At 41.0% G+C, this 15,283-nt stretch overlaps 2 protein-coding genes across 2 annotated transcripts in view; one reads left to right on the top strand and one right to left on the bottom strand.

Moving 5' to 3' along the window:
* The first annotated feature begins 2,461 nt into the window (after window positions 1–2,461).
* evlb (Enah/Vasp-like b) overlaps window positions 2,462–15,283 on the top strand; it is a 51,490-nt gene continuing 38,668 nt past the window's right edge. The window contains exon 1 of the mRNA XM_063902281.1: window positions 2,462–2,837. Within this exon, the coding sequence (XP_063758351.1) occupies window positions 2,833–2,837 (5 nt within the window). The 5' untranslated portion in view covers window positions 2,462–2,832. The remainder of the gene's footprint in view (window positions 2,838–15,283) is intronic.
* LOC134877188 (zinc finger MYM-type protein 1-like) lies at window positions 11,865–13,793 on the bottom strand. The gene is made up of 2 exons (XM_063902607.1): window positions 13,570–13,793; window positions 11,865–13,450 (listed from the first exon to the last, which is right to left on the bottom strand). The coding sequence occupies exon 2, from the start codon at window positions 13,113–13,115 to the stop codon at window positions 11,865–11,867; it is 1,251 nt and encodes a 416-aa protein (XP_063758677.1). The 5' UTR covers window positions 13,116–13,450; window positions 13,570–13,793.

The following is a 15,283-nucleotide window of genomic DNA, read 5'->3' as shown; positions in this document are numbered from 1 at the left end:
GTATTGAGGAATTCTCTTATGAGGGGGAAATAGTTTTTTACCAAGTGACTGCAGGGAATGAATGGCCACTGAACATTTGATGAGGAGGACATTTCTGAAAATCATGTGCCATGACCTTTTTCAGTTGGATAAACAACTAAATGACAGCCTGTGGAAAATGCTACAGCCATGTGCAACATGTTCCACTACCACTTAGAGAAAAACTCCATATAAACTTTGGATTTATTCCTAGAAGAGTTGATAGGAATATAATAAATTGTCAGTTCAACCAAAAATAGAAGATACATAGTTGTCTTTGTACCTGTAGTGCAATATATATTATCTAGATGGTGTGAGTGTGTTGTTGAGTGCACTTCTCTTAAACATAATAGCACTAGATGGCACATGGCTTGGGATGCTCGAAGCAGCAAAATAAATAAAATAATTAGAAAAGCTCAACAACCATTTCTCTTTTCATTCCTCAAGATGCTGCACAACATTATTACGAGCAGTTTCATATAGAGACTACTTTCTTGTCTGTGTAATTCGTGTTATATCTATGTAGAAGTAACTATGTACATTTACTCAACTAATGTACTTAAGTACAATTCTGAGATACTTGTACTTAACTTGAGTATTTCCATTTTGGACTACTTAGTGTTTCTACTCCACTACAATTCAGTGATCAATAAGGTACTTCTACTCCACTACATTTATTTAGTCCCTTTAGTTACTTACTGCAGATTTGGATTTATGATGTGAAATATGATCAGCACTTAAATATAACTTTAGTTACACCTTAAGTAAATCCACAAGCTACCTGGCTGTACATTAATTTATTAAAACTAGCTGCACTTTTTTTTTTAGCAACAATTATACTAATAATTATATATTATTCTGACATAGACCAATCTGCATAATAAGTACTTTTACTTTTAGTACTTTAAGTTTATTTTGATGATAATACTTTTATACTTTTACTTGAGTAACCTTTTTAATGCAGGACTTTTACTTCTAACAGAGTATTCCTACACTCTGGTACTTCTACTTTTACTCAAGTACAAGATCTGAGTACTTCTCCCACCAGTATATCCAAAAGTCTGCAACACCAAAGCAATTTGGATGAATAAATAGCACTAAGAGAAAGGTTGTATTTTTGATTTTGAGGTTATCAATCCCTTTAAGATGCATCACAATGACACTTGGGATTTTTCAGCATGTTGTTCCCATTATTGTAGCGGGTTATTAAATAGTTCTAATGATCAGTACATTTACAGGTTGGACTGGTTAGATGTTTAAATTCTGACAATAGCGAGAATGTGTTAGCCTCATTTGGAAGTATAATAAGAGTGATAGTTATCCCTGTGACCTTTCATAATGTAAAGTGAGGCATGATGAAATGACTAAGCTCAGTGTGCTCAGCCTGAGCGCCCTCCTGTGGAGATAAAGGCCATAGGTCCAAACAGAGAAAGATCAAAAATCATGTGGTTATTAAAGTTGCACTAATAAAATGGAGACCCTATTTTAATAACGATTCCTCTAGAACATAGGCTGAACTTTATCATGATCAACAAGCCGATGTGAGGCAGGTACGACCTGAAAGTGGATTCACACCACTGTATGAACAACAGAGGTGTGTGTTCATGGAAGTTAGGAGGACCTCTGCTGGTAAGAAAGAAATCTAACACAGGTTTGATTTTTATGATAAAGATGTAAGATACTTAACAGCTGTATTTAAGATTTAGAAGTAAAGAAAAAAACATACTCTATTGTATTTTCTATATAAAATCTCCTGTTTGCACATGTTTTGTCACATGCTAGCTTTTTACTAAACAAGCTGAATTACTATTCTGTACATCACGCAGATTATTGGGACATGTTACCCATAGAAATGTGTCAAATGATAAAGAAAGTAAGGAAATATAAATCACTATATAAAACAAAAATATTTACAGTATTCTAGAAAATGTGTACATTATACAAAACAAATATGTATTAATAATTATTCAAATAAATATTGTTATGCTACAAACAAAAGTGTACAAATGAATGGTGGTGAACAATTCTGCTGTTAGCTGTACAGTATTAAAAAAAAATCAAGAAAAAAACATGAACACATTATTGAATTATTGCAAAGAACAATACACAGTTTTAGTTGAATTATTACACGCAATATGTATTCTGTCGTTTCAGCTTGCATTATAAAAGATATACAAAGAAATTATGGGGTTTTACATTGTCCAGGACAACTTGAGTGATGGATATTAATATTTTTTACATTAAAAAAAAGTTATTTAAATGTTTGATATTCTTGAAGATGCCGCTGTTTGTTTGTTTTTCATACCTGCTGCCTGCACAGTAGCTGCATGACCAGACTGAGGGCGCTACCGTGCAGCTATACCAGCTACACTTAATATTTCAGCAGCCAACCCCCTCCCTCCCCCCTCTCCATCCAGCATCCCAGTGGTTGCAGGGAGGAAAAGATGGCACCTCAGAAGCCGCTGTCAGCCACTCCGCCCGGCTTCTCGACCTGCGGACGGCGTGCTTCCCTCTGAGATGGCCTCCACCGAACCACAAGCCGCCTGACGAACAAGACACAGGAAAACATTATTTTTTATAATTTACGTTTTTAAAAGACAGACCTAAAAACTGTGGACAACCGTGTAGCATTTTCCACACCCTGTCGCCTTTTCCACCCTCAACATCTGCACATCCCGCCGGCTGCAGGCTCCTCCGGCTCCACCGCTGTTTGTATCCGAACACCCAGAGGTGCTGCTGCTTTATCCTTTTTACTACAACTCAAGGACACTGATCACACATTATTCATCTCATTGAAACGGACAGGAGGGGAGGATGAGGTAAGCATGCGTTGCACTTTGCTGCACGATAAGGCGCAGGCTGCTGTGATTCACTGCGCATTATTATGGGATATTAACGGTTATATAGCGAGATAAAACACAGCATCCTATTAACAGGCATATAGTGCGTTTCATTGGCGCAGTTTCATTCACAGGCCTGTGATGTTGTATGTCACCGCAGCACAAAGGTGAATCACAGGAGCACGCGCCTTTATTGACGGGCAGGTCACCAGTTGGTCGACACAATGTGCACCTTTAAGATCTGTTCTGAGATGAGCACATTTAAATCACAGCGAGAGGGCTTTGATGAAAACATCTGACATCTCTGACTCCAGCTCGCGGTGAGATGTGTCACGTGGAGGTTGTCTGCAGAAAAAAAGGGGTGTTGTCATGGGAACCAGACTACACGTGCATACTTGGTATAAGCCTAATGATTAATTGCAACATATGATCTGACGACAGGTTTTATAAAGCACCCACATGCGTTGTACTCTGTTAAGCACACCTATGTACGTGCACACCCACAGATGAAACCCACACGCGCACACACACCTTCCGGCGAAGAGCCAATCAGCTGGCAGTATTCTTCACACCGTCCACACACAGATGCACTGGTTTCACTGGCTGCGTGTAAGAGCCTATCAGGTGAAATGTTACTGGTGACTCTGGCAGCCAATCAGCTGCGAGCCTGCTGCGCCACGGATGTGGGTGGGGCAGCAGCAGTTGGCACAGGTTCACCACGAACAGGAGGAACCCTGAGCTCATCCTAATTGCTGTTGGCTTTAAAATCTCTGAATGAGTGTGTGAAACAAGGTCAGAGAGGGATTTTTTTCAGCAGACTGCTCTAGGTTGGGGTCTCTTTGAAAAATCTCCTCTTCAACCTCTTACTGTTTTCATCTCTCTGTATTGATTACACCAAACGTGCTCTTATACAGTTTAACATGTGAGTACAACTGAATACGTTTATTTTTCACTTAACTTGTAGTAAGAAACCAAATGTGTTGACTTGAAATATTCGATTTCCCTTTATTTTCTCAATTGGCCAATGTTGTTACCATTCATTCCCATGTACCTTATTTAACAGCATTTAATCAAGTTGCAGGAGAACACCACATCAATATGTCAAGAAAGGGTTGAGAGAAAACAAATGCCCAATGTAATTATGCTTCCTGTACAACATGATTCAGTGGTTAAAAAAAAATGGAGTACAATATGATTTGGCATTTGAAACTCTGGGGGGACTTAATTTAGGACTTGTCAGTCTTGACATGGGACTTGAGACTTACTTGTAACTTGCGAAACAATGACTTGGTCTCCGTAGTACACATTCATTCAGCAGAATAAGTATATCATATGCATTACATACTATAATTATTATCTAATTATAATAGTACACCGGTTTTCCCCATTTAATATACAAGAAATAACATAAAATGCTGAAAGAATATTTTATTACTTTTTAGGATGTATATTCCATTTTCTTTGTGCAATGCATTATGGGAGAACATCAACAGCACAATCAAATCAAATGTTGTCTTCTATGAAAGACTACTGACTGAATTTTGACTCATTTTAATCCAGCATTAAAGCTCAAGTTTAATGTGCACCACGCTAACAAGCTGTCTGCTCATACTCTTGTTATGTCCTGCTTGGTCTCACATCCATCTTAAGTCTCAGCTGTGATTTAGTCATTCAGTGCTTTACAGAGGTGCTCTGTAGGTGGCAACACAGACTGTGACTTGCAACAACGAGCCAGTACTTCACTCAGTTTGGGCGCATGTGTGCCTCTGCTCGTCAGTGTGTGTGTGGTTTGTTTCCTCCTCTATCTGAGTAAATATTTATATCATTTATATTGTGCAAGGTAGCACTGATTGTGAGAGTGACAGTGTTTGTTTGGTAACCGTTTAGCTGGTTGTGTTTGTCTTTGATTTCCCACTATAATATGCACGGTGGTAGGGCACTACGAGTGGTTTTCTGCGTGGGGGGGGGTGTTCGAGGCTGGGATTTGGATTGGAGGACTGATCCCTGTCTCGATGGAGCCGGCATGTCTGATTCCTCTTATCTGTCCAGTTTACCTTTTGACCATCTCTTTTTCTCTCCCATGTTCTGATTAATAGACTATAGAAATTAGAATGTACTTTGCTGTTCTGACACAACACCAATAACACACAGTTGGCATTTAGCTCGCTATCATGGATGTAGACTTTTAGAATTGTTTTATTGCTTCACCATTTAAGTCATTTATCAAGCTGCTTTTATCAGCTTTATATCATTTTGTAATGTTGTGAGGTGTCCATGCATTTCCACTCTCCACTGCTCACGCTTTTGTGCTGTAATTAAACAAAAGTGAACATGAAAGATTTTCTTACAATGATATCTGAAGTTAGATGTTTGATTTAAGGACAAAAATTTAATGTTTCAGTTTTCGAAATCAGGCTCTTGGAGTACTATAACTATCTCTGACAAGGAGGTTATGTTGAATGGCTGGATTGTCTGCTTGTCAGCTGGATTAGGGAAAAAAGTCCATGCCCATTTTCACAACACTCAGTGGAAAGGTGTATTACTGGCCAAGTATGAAACCATTTTGTTTTAGAAAGATTCCAATTCAGAACCATCCATAATAAATTCATATTAACTGTCAGTTTATGCAAATGCCTAGATGGTGAGGAACCACCTAAATAAAGATACAAAGAGCAAGCCTTGTTAACCTGCTTTATGGCAAATTCTGTAACTATTTGAAGAATTTGTACATTTGCACGTGCCTCAACATGAAGAGTGACAGCAGCACTAATTGGGATGGGGCTGCGCGTGTTGGCATCCCACCAGCACCATCAACCTCACCACCACTCTCATCTCCTTTTGCGTGGATTGTAGTGTTTCATTTTGCAGTGAAAATGAAAAGTGGGCTTTTATCGATCCACTGTCATCATGATTGCCTGATGGGTATTGACAGGAGCAGTCGGTGGTTTGCGTGTGACCCATATGAATACCAACATTAATGGTCACTGTGTGCTGAATTTATGCAGGCGAACAGAAGAGGTGAAATCGGCACATCCCAAACAACAGGCAGATGAATGCAAGTGCACGGGAGTGTGAAAGTGAATGTATGATTCCTTATTGCACGTATAGCAAGTCGGTGTGTCGTAAGAGGAACATAAGCTTCAAAGAGGGGGTAACTCATTTCTATAATGCACCTAGACTGTAAACCAATATTGCACGCATCTGGTCTGAAATAAATCAGGTTTTATGCCTGCTGTACAAGTGACTAGCAGTGGAGGTCAAATTTCTCTTTCAGTGCACAGCTGTGTAATTTGAAGTTGCACAGGTGTGAGATCTTGATGACACTTGCATAAAAAAGTTACAACCCTAGGTTTTTTTTTACCCTTTCTTCACAATGTTGGAAATACTGACTCATAGGACAAACAATTCAGTTCAATGTTAGAAGGTTTCATATCTATTAAAACACCATCTGTTTTTTTATTTTTATGAATGATTCAATAAATGACCATGTGGAAGTGGTTATTCATGGCAAGCGCTCACATAACTATCACCTTTAAGCACCTGTGTTGTTGTTGTTATTGTTTTGTTTAGCAGTAAAAGATCCAGTTTGTTTGTGAGTTAATGGAGAGTGAATAAAACTAAAAGAAGACTGTATTATGGTAATGTCACCATTCAGGGTTGCGTTTACATTTGTTTCCCAAAAATCTGTTGATGAAGATTTCAAAATATCAGTTTGAAATGTGGCTCACAATATCTACAAGTTAAGTCTAGTAAATGAACAAATTCATTGCTATTTTGAGAAATATTGACTACTTCTATTGATTATTGTCTCCAAAAGCTTCCCCATGTGGAACACTTCAAGCTAGAGTAGACATTGGTACATCACTTTGATCTGTTAACAGAACCAGAACAGAAGTACTAGTTATTCAAAAGTAAAGGTTAGCAGCATTTAGACTACAAAAGCAGATGGCTATGTTTTATTCTATTCCATCTCCTAAAAAGTACACATTTTTACAAATGATTTACAAATTACAGTCAATGTGTTATAAAAAAAATGTAATGTGATCCCGAATTGTTTTGTATGAACATATTTGCTCTAGTGTACTCTATATTGTCTTTTAGAACAACTAAAGCTAAACAATGCTGTTAAAGCTAAAAACAATATTATTTGACAAAAATAACATCATGAAATGATTGATGAAGACTTCAAACTAGCCATTGACCATAAACTCATTAGGAAAAGTATTACTGAGGTAATAAATCAAGTGAAAAGGAGGGTCAATTTCTCATAGACTTCTACACGATCTGCTCGCCTTTTGAAAGAAAGCAGATTGAGGTCAGTTTGGCCTTACTTTTCAAGCCACTGAAGGTTGCCCCTTTGTTCATAATTGGCATATCTACAAAACTTCAGGAACAGTGACACATCTTCCAATATGTGCCCATGGCATGAATAACAAATTTGTTTGTTTTTTAGCACATTTTGAAATATGCAGCCACTGAAAACATAGTTGAAAAATGAGGTGCCACTTTTGTGGTAAATACACATGGGTTTAGTCATTCTAATAAAAGTTGGGAGGCTGTGGTTTAGTGCGTTGATCTTCGGATCCGGAGAGCACTGGTTCCATCCCAACTGCAGTCAGCATGTCGATGTGTCCCTGGGCAAGTCACTTCACCCTAAATTGCTCGCGTGGGGATTTTCAACATTATTGAGTGTATGTAAGTGCAAAATCTGTAACAGCGATTGCGCCCTGAGAGTCAGCAGCATGTGTTGTAGCTTCTCTGCTTGCATGGGGTAAATTAGTTTGATAACTGTAGTTGTAGCTTACATATTGCACCATACTGCCTGTGCACTGAGCTGCAGCCTAGTCACCTGTGAGTAATAACAGACACGTGTGTCATGATGCAGTTTGACAAACGCAACCCGAAATGGAGAAGGATGTTGCACACTACGATACATCCACTGTCAGGTGAGGTCACGTGTCTCGTTTCCGCTGGGAATCGGTATAATAACACAGTGCATTCCACTGGCGTAACACAAGCACTTGGGGCCCCCCTGCAGGTACTTAGACTGGGGCCCCCCACCGCCACCTGCCACGGCCTCCTTACTACTAGCCTACTCCTACTTCTCTCTCTTTATATATATATCCTAATATATATATAGGCCTGTGTGTGTGTGTTTTGATTGCATAAAATAGTGAAAAAGATGCTGCAACTCAGCCCCTGACATCCCATGCCCATTTAATCCATAGGCCTATATAGATGTTTTGTTAACCCATTAATATTCTGTACACAGAGTAGGCTATCCAATCCATTTATTACATATAATTCTAACAATGAAACAGTCAGCAACAACAGTCAGCAATAAAAGTAACATTAATGATGATAAACAGAGCATTTACATCTTTGGATACGAGTATATGTGGGCACTCCTCCTAGCGCACCTATGAGCGAAGTCTCTAACCACACCGTTTAAATCTAACTTGCGAGCGCGCCTGTTCTCTATAGAAATGATGGCTAGGCCCCGTAGCCTATCTTGCGACATAGTGCTTCGCAAGTATGTTTTTATCAATTTTAGTTTAGAAAACGACCTCTCTGCTGTTGCAACGGTTACGGGTATGGTCAAGAACAATTTTATAGCTGTGGCAACGTCAGGCAGACTGGACAATATGGAACTGTGTTTCACAAAGAGAGTGCGTGCCAAATCTAGTACTTGCTGATGCATATAACTCACCATCGGATTTCGAGATGAGTTCCTCGGGGCGTAAAAACCCAAACCTTCGTGCCACTTCTCGCATGCTTTCAAACCTGCGACCCACCTGCGCAACGACTATGTCTAAAGTGGCGTAGAAGACCGACACTTTAAAATTCTCCTCTGCATTCGTAAGCCTTTCGTCCTCACACAATTCGTCGAAATAGGTTTTCGTACGCCTGTTGCGTTTCTCGGGAAATACAGGAGAGATACCCCACAATTTGGCCAGGTCTTGGGCAGCTTCTTTGAGGCTGTCATATTCACCTCTGAGTGACGCAAGGCTGTCAGACGCACTTGAGAGATACTGGCTTGCCTGTAGTATGTCCACGTTTTGTTTTTGGAGATGTTGGGAAACAATGTGGACTGACTCAAGAATTTTACCCTGTATGACCGTTTGAAACACAAATTCAAAATTTTCCATGCTGGCTTTGAGACCAGTGGCCTCCGCGCGTTCTTTGGGTTTTTTGGACAGCAGGGATATTTTAGTGAGCGCTTTCATTACGTCTGGGTAACGAAACCGAAGGGCGCGCACCGCATCATTTCTGGATGCCCAACGTGTCGGGCATAGACGTTTAAGAGTTGGCTGCCCTGCCACTTTGAACTGCACTTCCAAAATTTCCCAACGTTTAATGCTTGCGCTGAAGAAGTCATACAGTTTCTCTACTGTATCGTAGTACGCTCTCACCTTTGCCACATTCTGGCACGCATCGTTTAAAACTAGATTTAGATTGTGAGAAGCGCAATGAACGTACATTGCATTTGGTTCCCTATCCGAGATTCTTTTTTGTAAGCCAGAGTAGACCCCGCTCATTGTGGCTGCGCCATCGTATCCCTGTCCTCTGCATTTATTGACCGAGATTCCTTTCATCTCTAACAGCTCGAGAATAATTTTTTCTAAGCCGTGTGCGCTTTGGTCGTGGACTGAATGGAAACCCATGAAACTCTCGTGAATTTGCACGTCTGAGGGCACATCATTGTCATCTTTAGGAATCGTGACATAGCGGAGCACTTGGCTTAGCTGATCCACTTTGGAAATGTCTTGTGTTGTGTCTAATATGACCGAATAAAATTCTGCCTCATGGATTTCTTTCACTATTTCGTCTAAGACAGTTTGTGCCATGATTGAGATCATCTCGTTTTGAATTTTTGGGCTTAAGTATTTGATTTTACTTTTACTTCTGATCAACTTCTCCAACACGGGGTCGTAACGCGCAAGGAGTTCGATGTGGGCCAGAAAGTTTCCATTATTGATTTCTCCTAGTTTCTCGTGGTGCGCACGGAAAGCGGAGTTACAGGACGCAAGGGTTAATGTAACGTCAGCAATCCTTTTTAAAACATCTGACCAAAAACTAACCTCACTTTTGAAATCAGATGAAATCCTTTCGTCGATGGTTACATTTTGCTGCCATGTATCATACACAACACAGGCTGACAAGTGGCAACGGGCATGTTCGTGCTCTCTGATCTTCCGCGAAAGACCTTGCCAGTCATTAATCCCGGTTGTCCATGCCAAATTATGGCCCACAGACGTTCTGTCACCAAACAACCAACAACACTGGCAATACACACGATCCATTTTAGGAGAGTAACACAACCATTTGCGTGATATCTGTGTACCTTTCTTGGACACACGGTTATAGTACTCTTTAGAAAAGCACCTGCCTCTAGCATCCCTCGGATAGGGGCCTTCGTATTTGCATGGCCCCTGCTTTATAATCGATCTCTTAACATCACTGTCAGAGATGTCAACAGGGAAATTAGCCCTGTCACTAGGGTAAGGATCAGAAGGCCTATCAACAGCGCATTCAAGATCAGAAGAAGTCCCACTCCCAACATTCTCGCTGTCCCGGATTTCTTCTTCAGGCCCCGTAATGGTCTCTCCCTCAGTTGAAGAAGAGTCAACGGCACATCCAGAGACATCTTCCTCACCTGCGGCTGCGGTACACGCATCTCTGTCATCAGCAGCCATCTGATGCACGGCATCTCCTCCCTCATCCGATGCACCTGTGATTTCAGCGTCTTTTCAGGCTCTTTATTTAATTGCCACAGGCTATTTACTGCTTTTCAATAATAAAAAACAACAACTTTGATGCTTTGTCTTTATGAAGAAGAGTCAACGGCACAGCCAGAGCCTCACCTGCGGTATGCCTATCTCTGCCATCAGCAGCCACCCGATGCACGGCATCAAGGGCGAAACCATGTAGGTGATATTGGGGGGGTCCAAATGAGCATTGGGAAAAGCCTTCCTGCGGGGGGTCTGTGGGTCCTCCCCCAGAAGATTTTTGATTTCTTAGATGCCATTTCCTGCATTATAGTGCATTTTAGGGTGACCTGTAAGACAAATCCTAACCCCATGAAATAGATATAGAACAGTAGATTTCAGCCCTTGGTCCAAATGTGAGCCCTTCCCAAAATATTTAAAGTGAATTTTGTACAATTTTCATATAGGTCTATTGATAAAGATGTGCTTGTATAGAACATAGTTTTAAGAAATGCAGTATAATGACCAATTAACAAGTTACAATTCAAAGCTTGTTTTTTATTGTAGGCTGTCAAGTAGCAAAACACAAATACAAAATGTGCAATTGTTAACTTATTGGCTTCTTAAACAAAGATAAGTGATATTCTGATAATTAGGTCAAAAAGAGCATAGAAATATATCTAAATAAGACTTAAATAAATGCCCCAAAAGTACGGAGGCGTTCCCCATTCATTTCCACAAATCTTTGACAGATCTGTCTCCTGTCCAATGCATCCAATTTGTCTTGATGGACATGGCAAACGGCAAGATTGTTTAGCCAGGTTTGCGTCATTGATGTTCTCAGCCATGTCTTCAGGCGTCTAAGGGCACTAAAACTTCGCTCAGCCTCTGCTGAGGAGGCAGGAACAACCATGACAAGTCGCAAGAGGGCCTCCACTACCTCTGAGAGACTTGTACTGGGGTAGTTGGCCTTGAACATTTTCAACTGTATGTCCAAAGACATGGCATCCAACTCTGGGTATTCATTGATGAGTGTATCCATCTTCCCAGTTATGACAATGTTTTCTAACTTCTGTAGCCTCTGAAGCCCCTCTTGGCTAAAACGCTCTGAGCACTGTGTAACGACAGTGTCTAAAGTGCCAAAGTACTGCACTCTGTAGTAGTCTTGAGCCATATTTGCACCATGTATGTGGAGTTGTTGGAGGAGCATGGGACATAAGATTTTCATTGCCAACATATACGCTGTATCTGCTGTGCATATGACAAATAAAACCTTGAAACCTTGAAACCTATGATGCTAATGCTGCATGGCTGGACCAGTGAAGCGTTTTGGGGGCATTCTCACGTGAGGCATTTTGATGGGCTGCAGGCTTACAGATGTTACAACCTGAGATGCTCTCATGTACAGCTGGCCAAAATGCCCTTCTGATCTTTTCTCCTGGATCCCTCTCTTCACATGCTCCACGGTAGCCAGCATCCCTGATGTCGTCTGTCTTCTCTGCTGCAGAGAAATGTTCAGCTCCTCCAACATCGACATCACATCTTCTGCAAGAAGAAGGCCAAGAAGTGTATTGCCCCTCAAAAACTTCTCATGAAGGCCACTTGCTTTTGCAGCCACATCCATCATGGAAGACTGAGCCATTTCCTCTGTTGCAGCAAGCACGGAGTGGTACTGATTGAGAACAGAGCGAATGGCTGGCGTTCGCACCGTCCACCTGGTGGGGCAAAGAGGCTTCAGCGATGTGTAAGGAGCTGTATGATCCGACTTCGCTATAGTTGCAAAGATGGCCCTGAACTTCATAGACTGGTGGAACAACACGCCCAATTCATGCACCAAATGAATAGCATCTCTTATGATAGTGGAGGATGCACAGGCAGCTTGGGTAATAACATTGATACAATGTGGCCCACAGTGAACATAAACAGCCAGAGGTTGCTCCTTCTTCAGATGTGCTTGCACACCCTGCATTCGTCCCGACATATTGGCCGACCCATCGTATGCTTGACCTCGTAGCTGGGAAAGAGGTAGATTCAGGCGAAGCAGGACATCTTTGGCTGCACTTGCGATGTTCTCTCCAGTAGTGGATGTAACCTGGTAGAGACCGATAAATTCCTCTCTGGGTTGCAAGTTTTTGTCAATGAAGCGCAGACAGAACGACTCTTGCTCGACTCCAGCTGCATCCTGTGTCCCATCAATGATGAGAGAGTACTGGATTAGGGGCAATGACAGGATCTCCTTAACGATGTCATATACTATTTTGTTGCCGATTATTTTTATGATTTCATTTAGAATTTTTGGGCTGGTGAAGTTATTGCCTCTCTGGAGCCAGCTGTTGAATTCGGCGTCATCCTCTGCTTTATAAATCATCAGTTGGTGCAAGTTTCCCTCTTTGCTGTCATGCCCCCTGAAAGCATTGCCTTGCCTTGCCAGATACATAATCCCACCCACAATCTTCAAGAGGCTGTTCCTAGCCTCATGCTGCTGTTTCTGTAATTGCGTTGAGAGTTGTGTAGTGATTGGCTGTTTGCTGTGCAGATAAGTGGTCATCGCTGCTGCATGACAGTCGCTGTTTTCATGCTGATGGAACTTCTCAAGTGCTTTTTTCCAGTTACTGAAACCTGTTGTTATGAATGCCCCATCAGCCTTACTGGCTAAAGACGATTTCTGAATTGCAAAATATTTGGCACAATAAAAACACAACACCCCCTTCAATGCCTTGCTGTAATGAAGCCACGTGTGCTTCCTAAACCAGCTGTCCTGAAATTTTAGTGTCTTTTTGGTCAAGGACTGAGTTTGAATAAAACAAGAGTTGGGCTGATGTGGGCAGCTACCAAGCTCCTCTGCATGCTGATCACTTCTCTCCCTGCCTGGGTCTGTCTCTCCTGAAAAATATATAATATGAAATGTTGACTTATACTGCTAAACTAAGCTTATTGGGTGCTTACCCTTAGTATTTATTTATGTGTTCTACAAAATTGTTGTTCTTATTCCAATATCTTACGTGTATCTTCTGAGCAGGTGCCTGTCTGTCCTCTCCCTGCAGGTGCCTGTGAATTTCCAGCCTCTGTCTCTGCTTGTCTTCCTCCACCTCCTCCTCTATCTCCAACTGTGGGTTCTCCTCCACTACCACCTCCATCCTCTCCCTCAGCCTCTGCTCCTCTATCTCTTCCTGCCTCTTTTCCTCTACCTCCTCTGTCCTCGCCTCCATCTCCTCCAGCCTCTCTGCTGTCTGTCAGCTTACAAAAATATGTTGATGCATGGCATACGAACAGATTAGGGATAGTATGACTGTAGAATTGCATGGTAAGTTAAGTTGTAGCAAAAAGGGCTTGCCAAAAAGGACAAAATTATTACATCGACATAATTTATTCAACACAAAAACATGGTTGCACAATATCACATGCTCTTCCAGGATCTGACGATACACCACACAATTCCCAATTTGTGTTTTAAGCAGTAGCCTACTGTCTCTTCCACAGAAATACATGTAAATAAGTTGTTGTTATTTGTAGTACTACTACTACTAGTAGTAGTAGTAGTAGTAGTAGCAGTAGTAGTATTTTAATTCATTATCTGTTTTGTTTGGTCCTCAAAATTCACTGAATTTAAACTTATGAATAAAGAAATATACTTATTCTTAGTCTTCTTCTTCTTCTTCTTCTTCTTATTATTATTATTATTATTATTATTAGTAGTAGTAGTAATAGTAGTAGTAGTAGTAGTAGCAGCAGCAGTAGCAGTAGTATTTAATTAATATCCTAGTAGTTGTACGGGTAGTAGAAAGAGGTCTCTGTAAAACTCCATACAAGTTTGAGGAGAGTATTTATTAAAGTGTGCAACACATTGCTATTGCGATATCTTAAGTATTGAGCATTATGGTACTGACTTATAAGTTAATGGTGCAGTACTTAGTTATGTTGTTTGTCCACTAGAGGGCGCTCTGAGACCTGCATAGTGGGCATGTCGAGGTTAAGCTACAATTGAGGTAGACCCAGCTAGGTAGCAGGAGATCGGGAACTGTTCCAGTCGGTGTTGTAATGTAAAGTGTGTGCTGATAATTCTGACAAGTAAATAAGTTATCAAACGGATACTTATGGAGTGAAGATGTTTTATTGGATGAAGATGCAACAGCTATATTTCTAATTTGCATTTAGTTTGGTGGTGTAGATGTATCAAATCAAATCAAATCAAATCAATCACTAACGTCCTGGGCTACTTGATGTTTTCGGGTTGCTATCGTGTTGTGGATTACTAGCTAGCTGTATTAATGTGAACCATGGCAAGATCCTGGAAGGTAGGCTAATCAACCAGTGTTTTCTTATAAGTTCTCTGCAACTGTGCAGTAGCCTAGCTCTAACGATGCGCCCTGCCACATTGCTAAAACCTGTCTAGTGCCTAAAGAGCAGAATAAGCCTTAATGCTTTTATGAAGGGTTTCCATTCATTCATCCATTTTGCTTAGTTTTTAAAGAGGGACCCTGCACTTACATTCCTGACTGTAAAGAATGAACGAATGTCTCGTTTCTTGGGAGGGGGGGCCGTCATCCATTATGTCACCGAAGTCTAGCTCTCCGAAGCTAAGAATCCGCGACCGCAACTTGACATTCTGGGCTAAGCCAAGTTCACAACGGGGGAAGGGGGTAGCAATGTTTTTTTTTTTCCTTGATTGTTTGGTTGATTCGTTCTCTTGTGTTTCCCTCATTGAAAGTAAATCTG

Source organism: Eleginops maclovinus, chromosome 15 (genome assembly GCF_036324505.1).
Source record: "Eleginops maclovinus isolate JMC-PN-2008 ecotype Puerto Natales chromosome 15, JC_Emac_rtc_rv5, whole genome shotgun sequence".
Classification (NCBI taxonomy): domain Eukaryota; kingdom Metazoa; phylum Chordata; class Actinopteri; order Perciformes; family Eleginopidae; genus Eleginops; species Eleginops maclovinus.
This window is presented reverse-complemented; position numbering and strand designations above follow the sequence as displayed.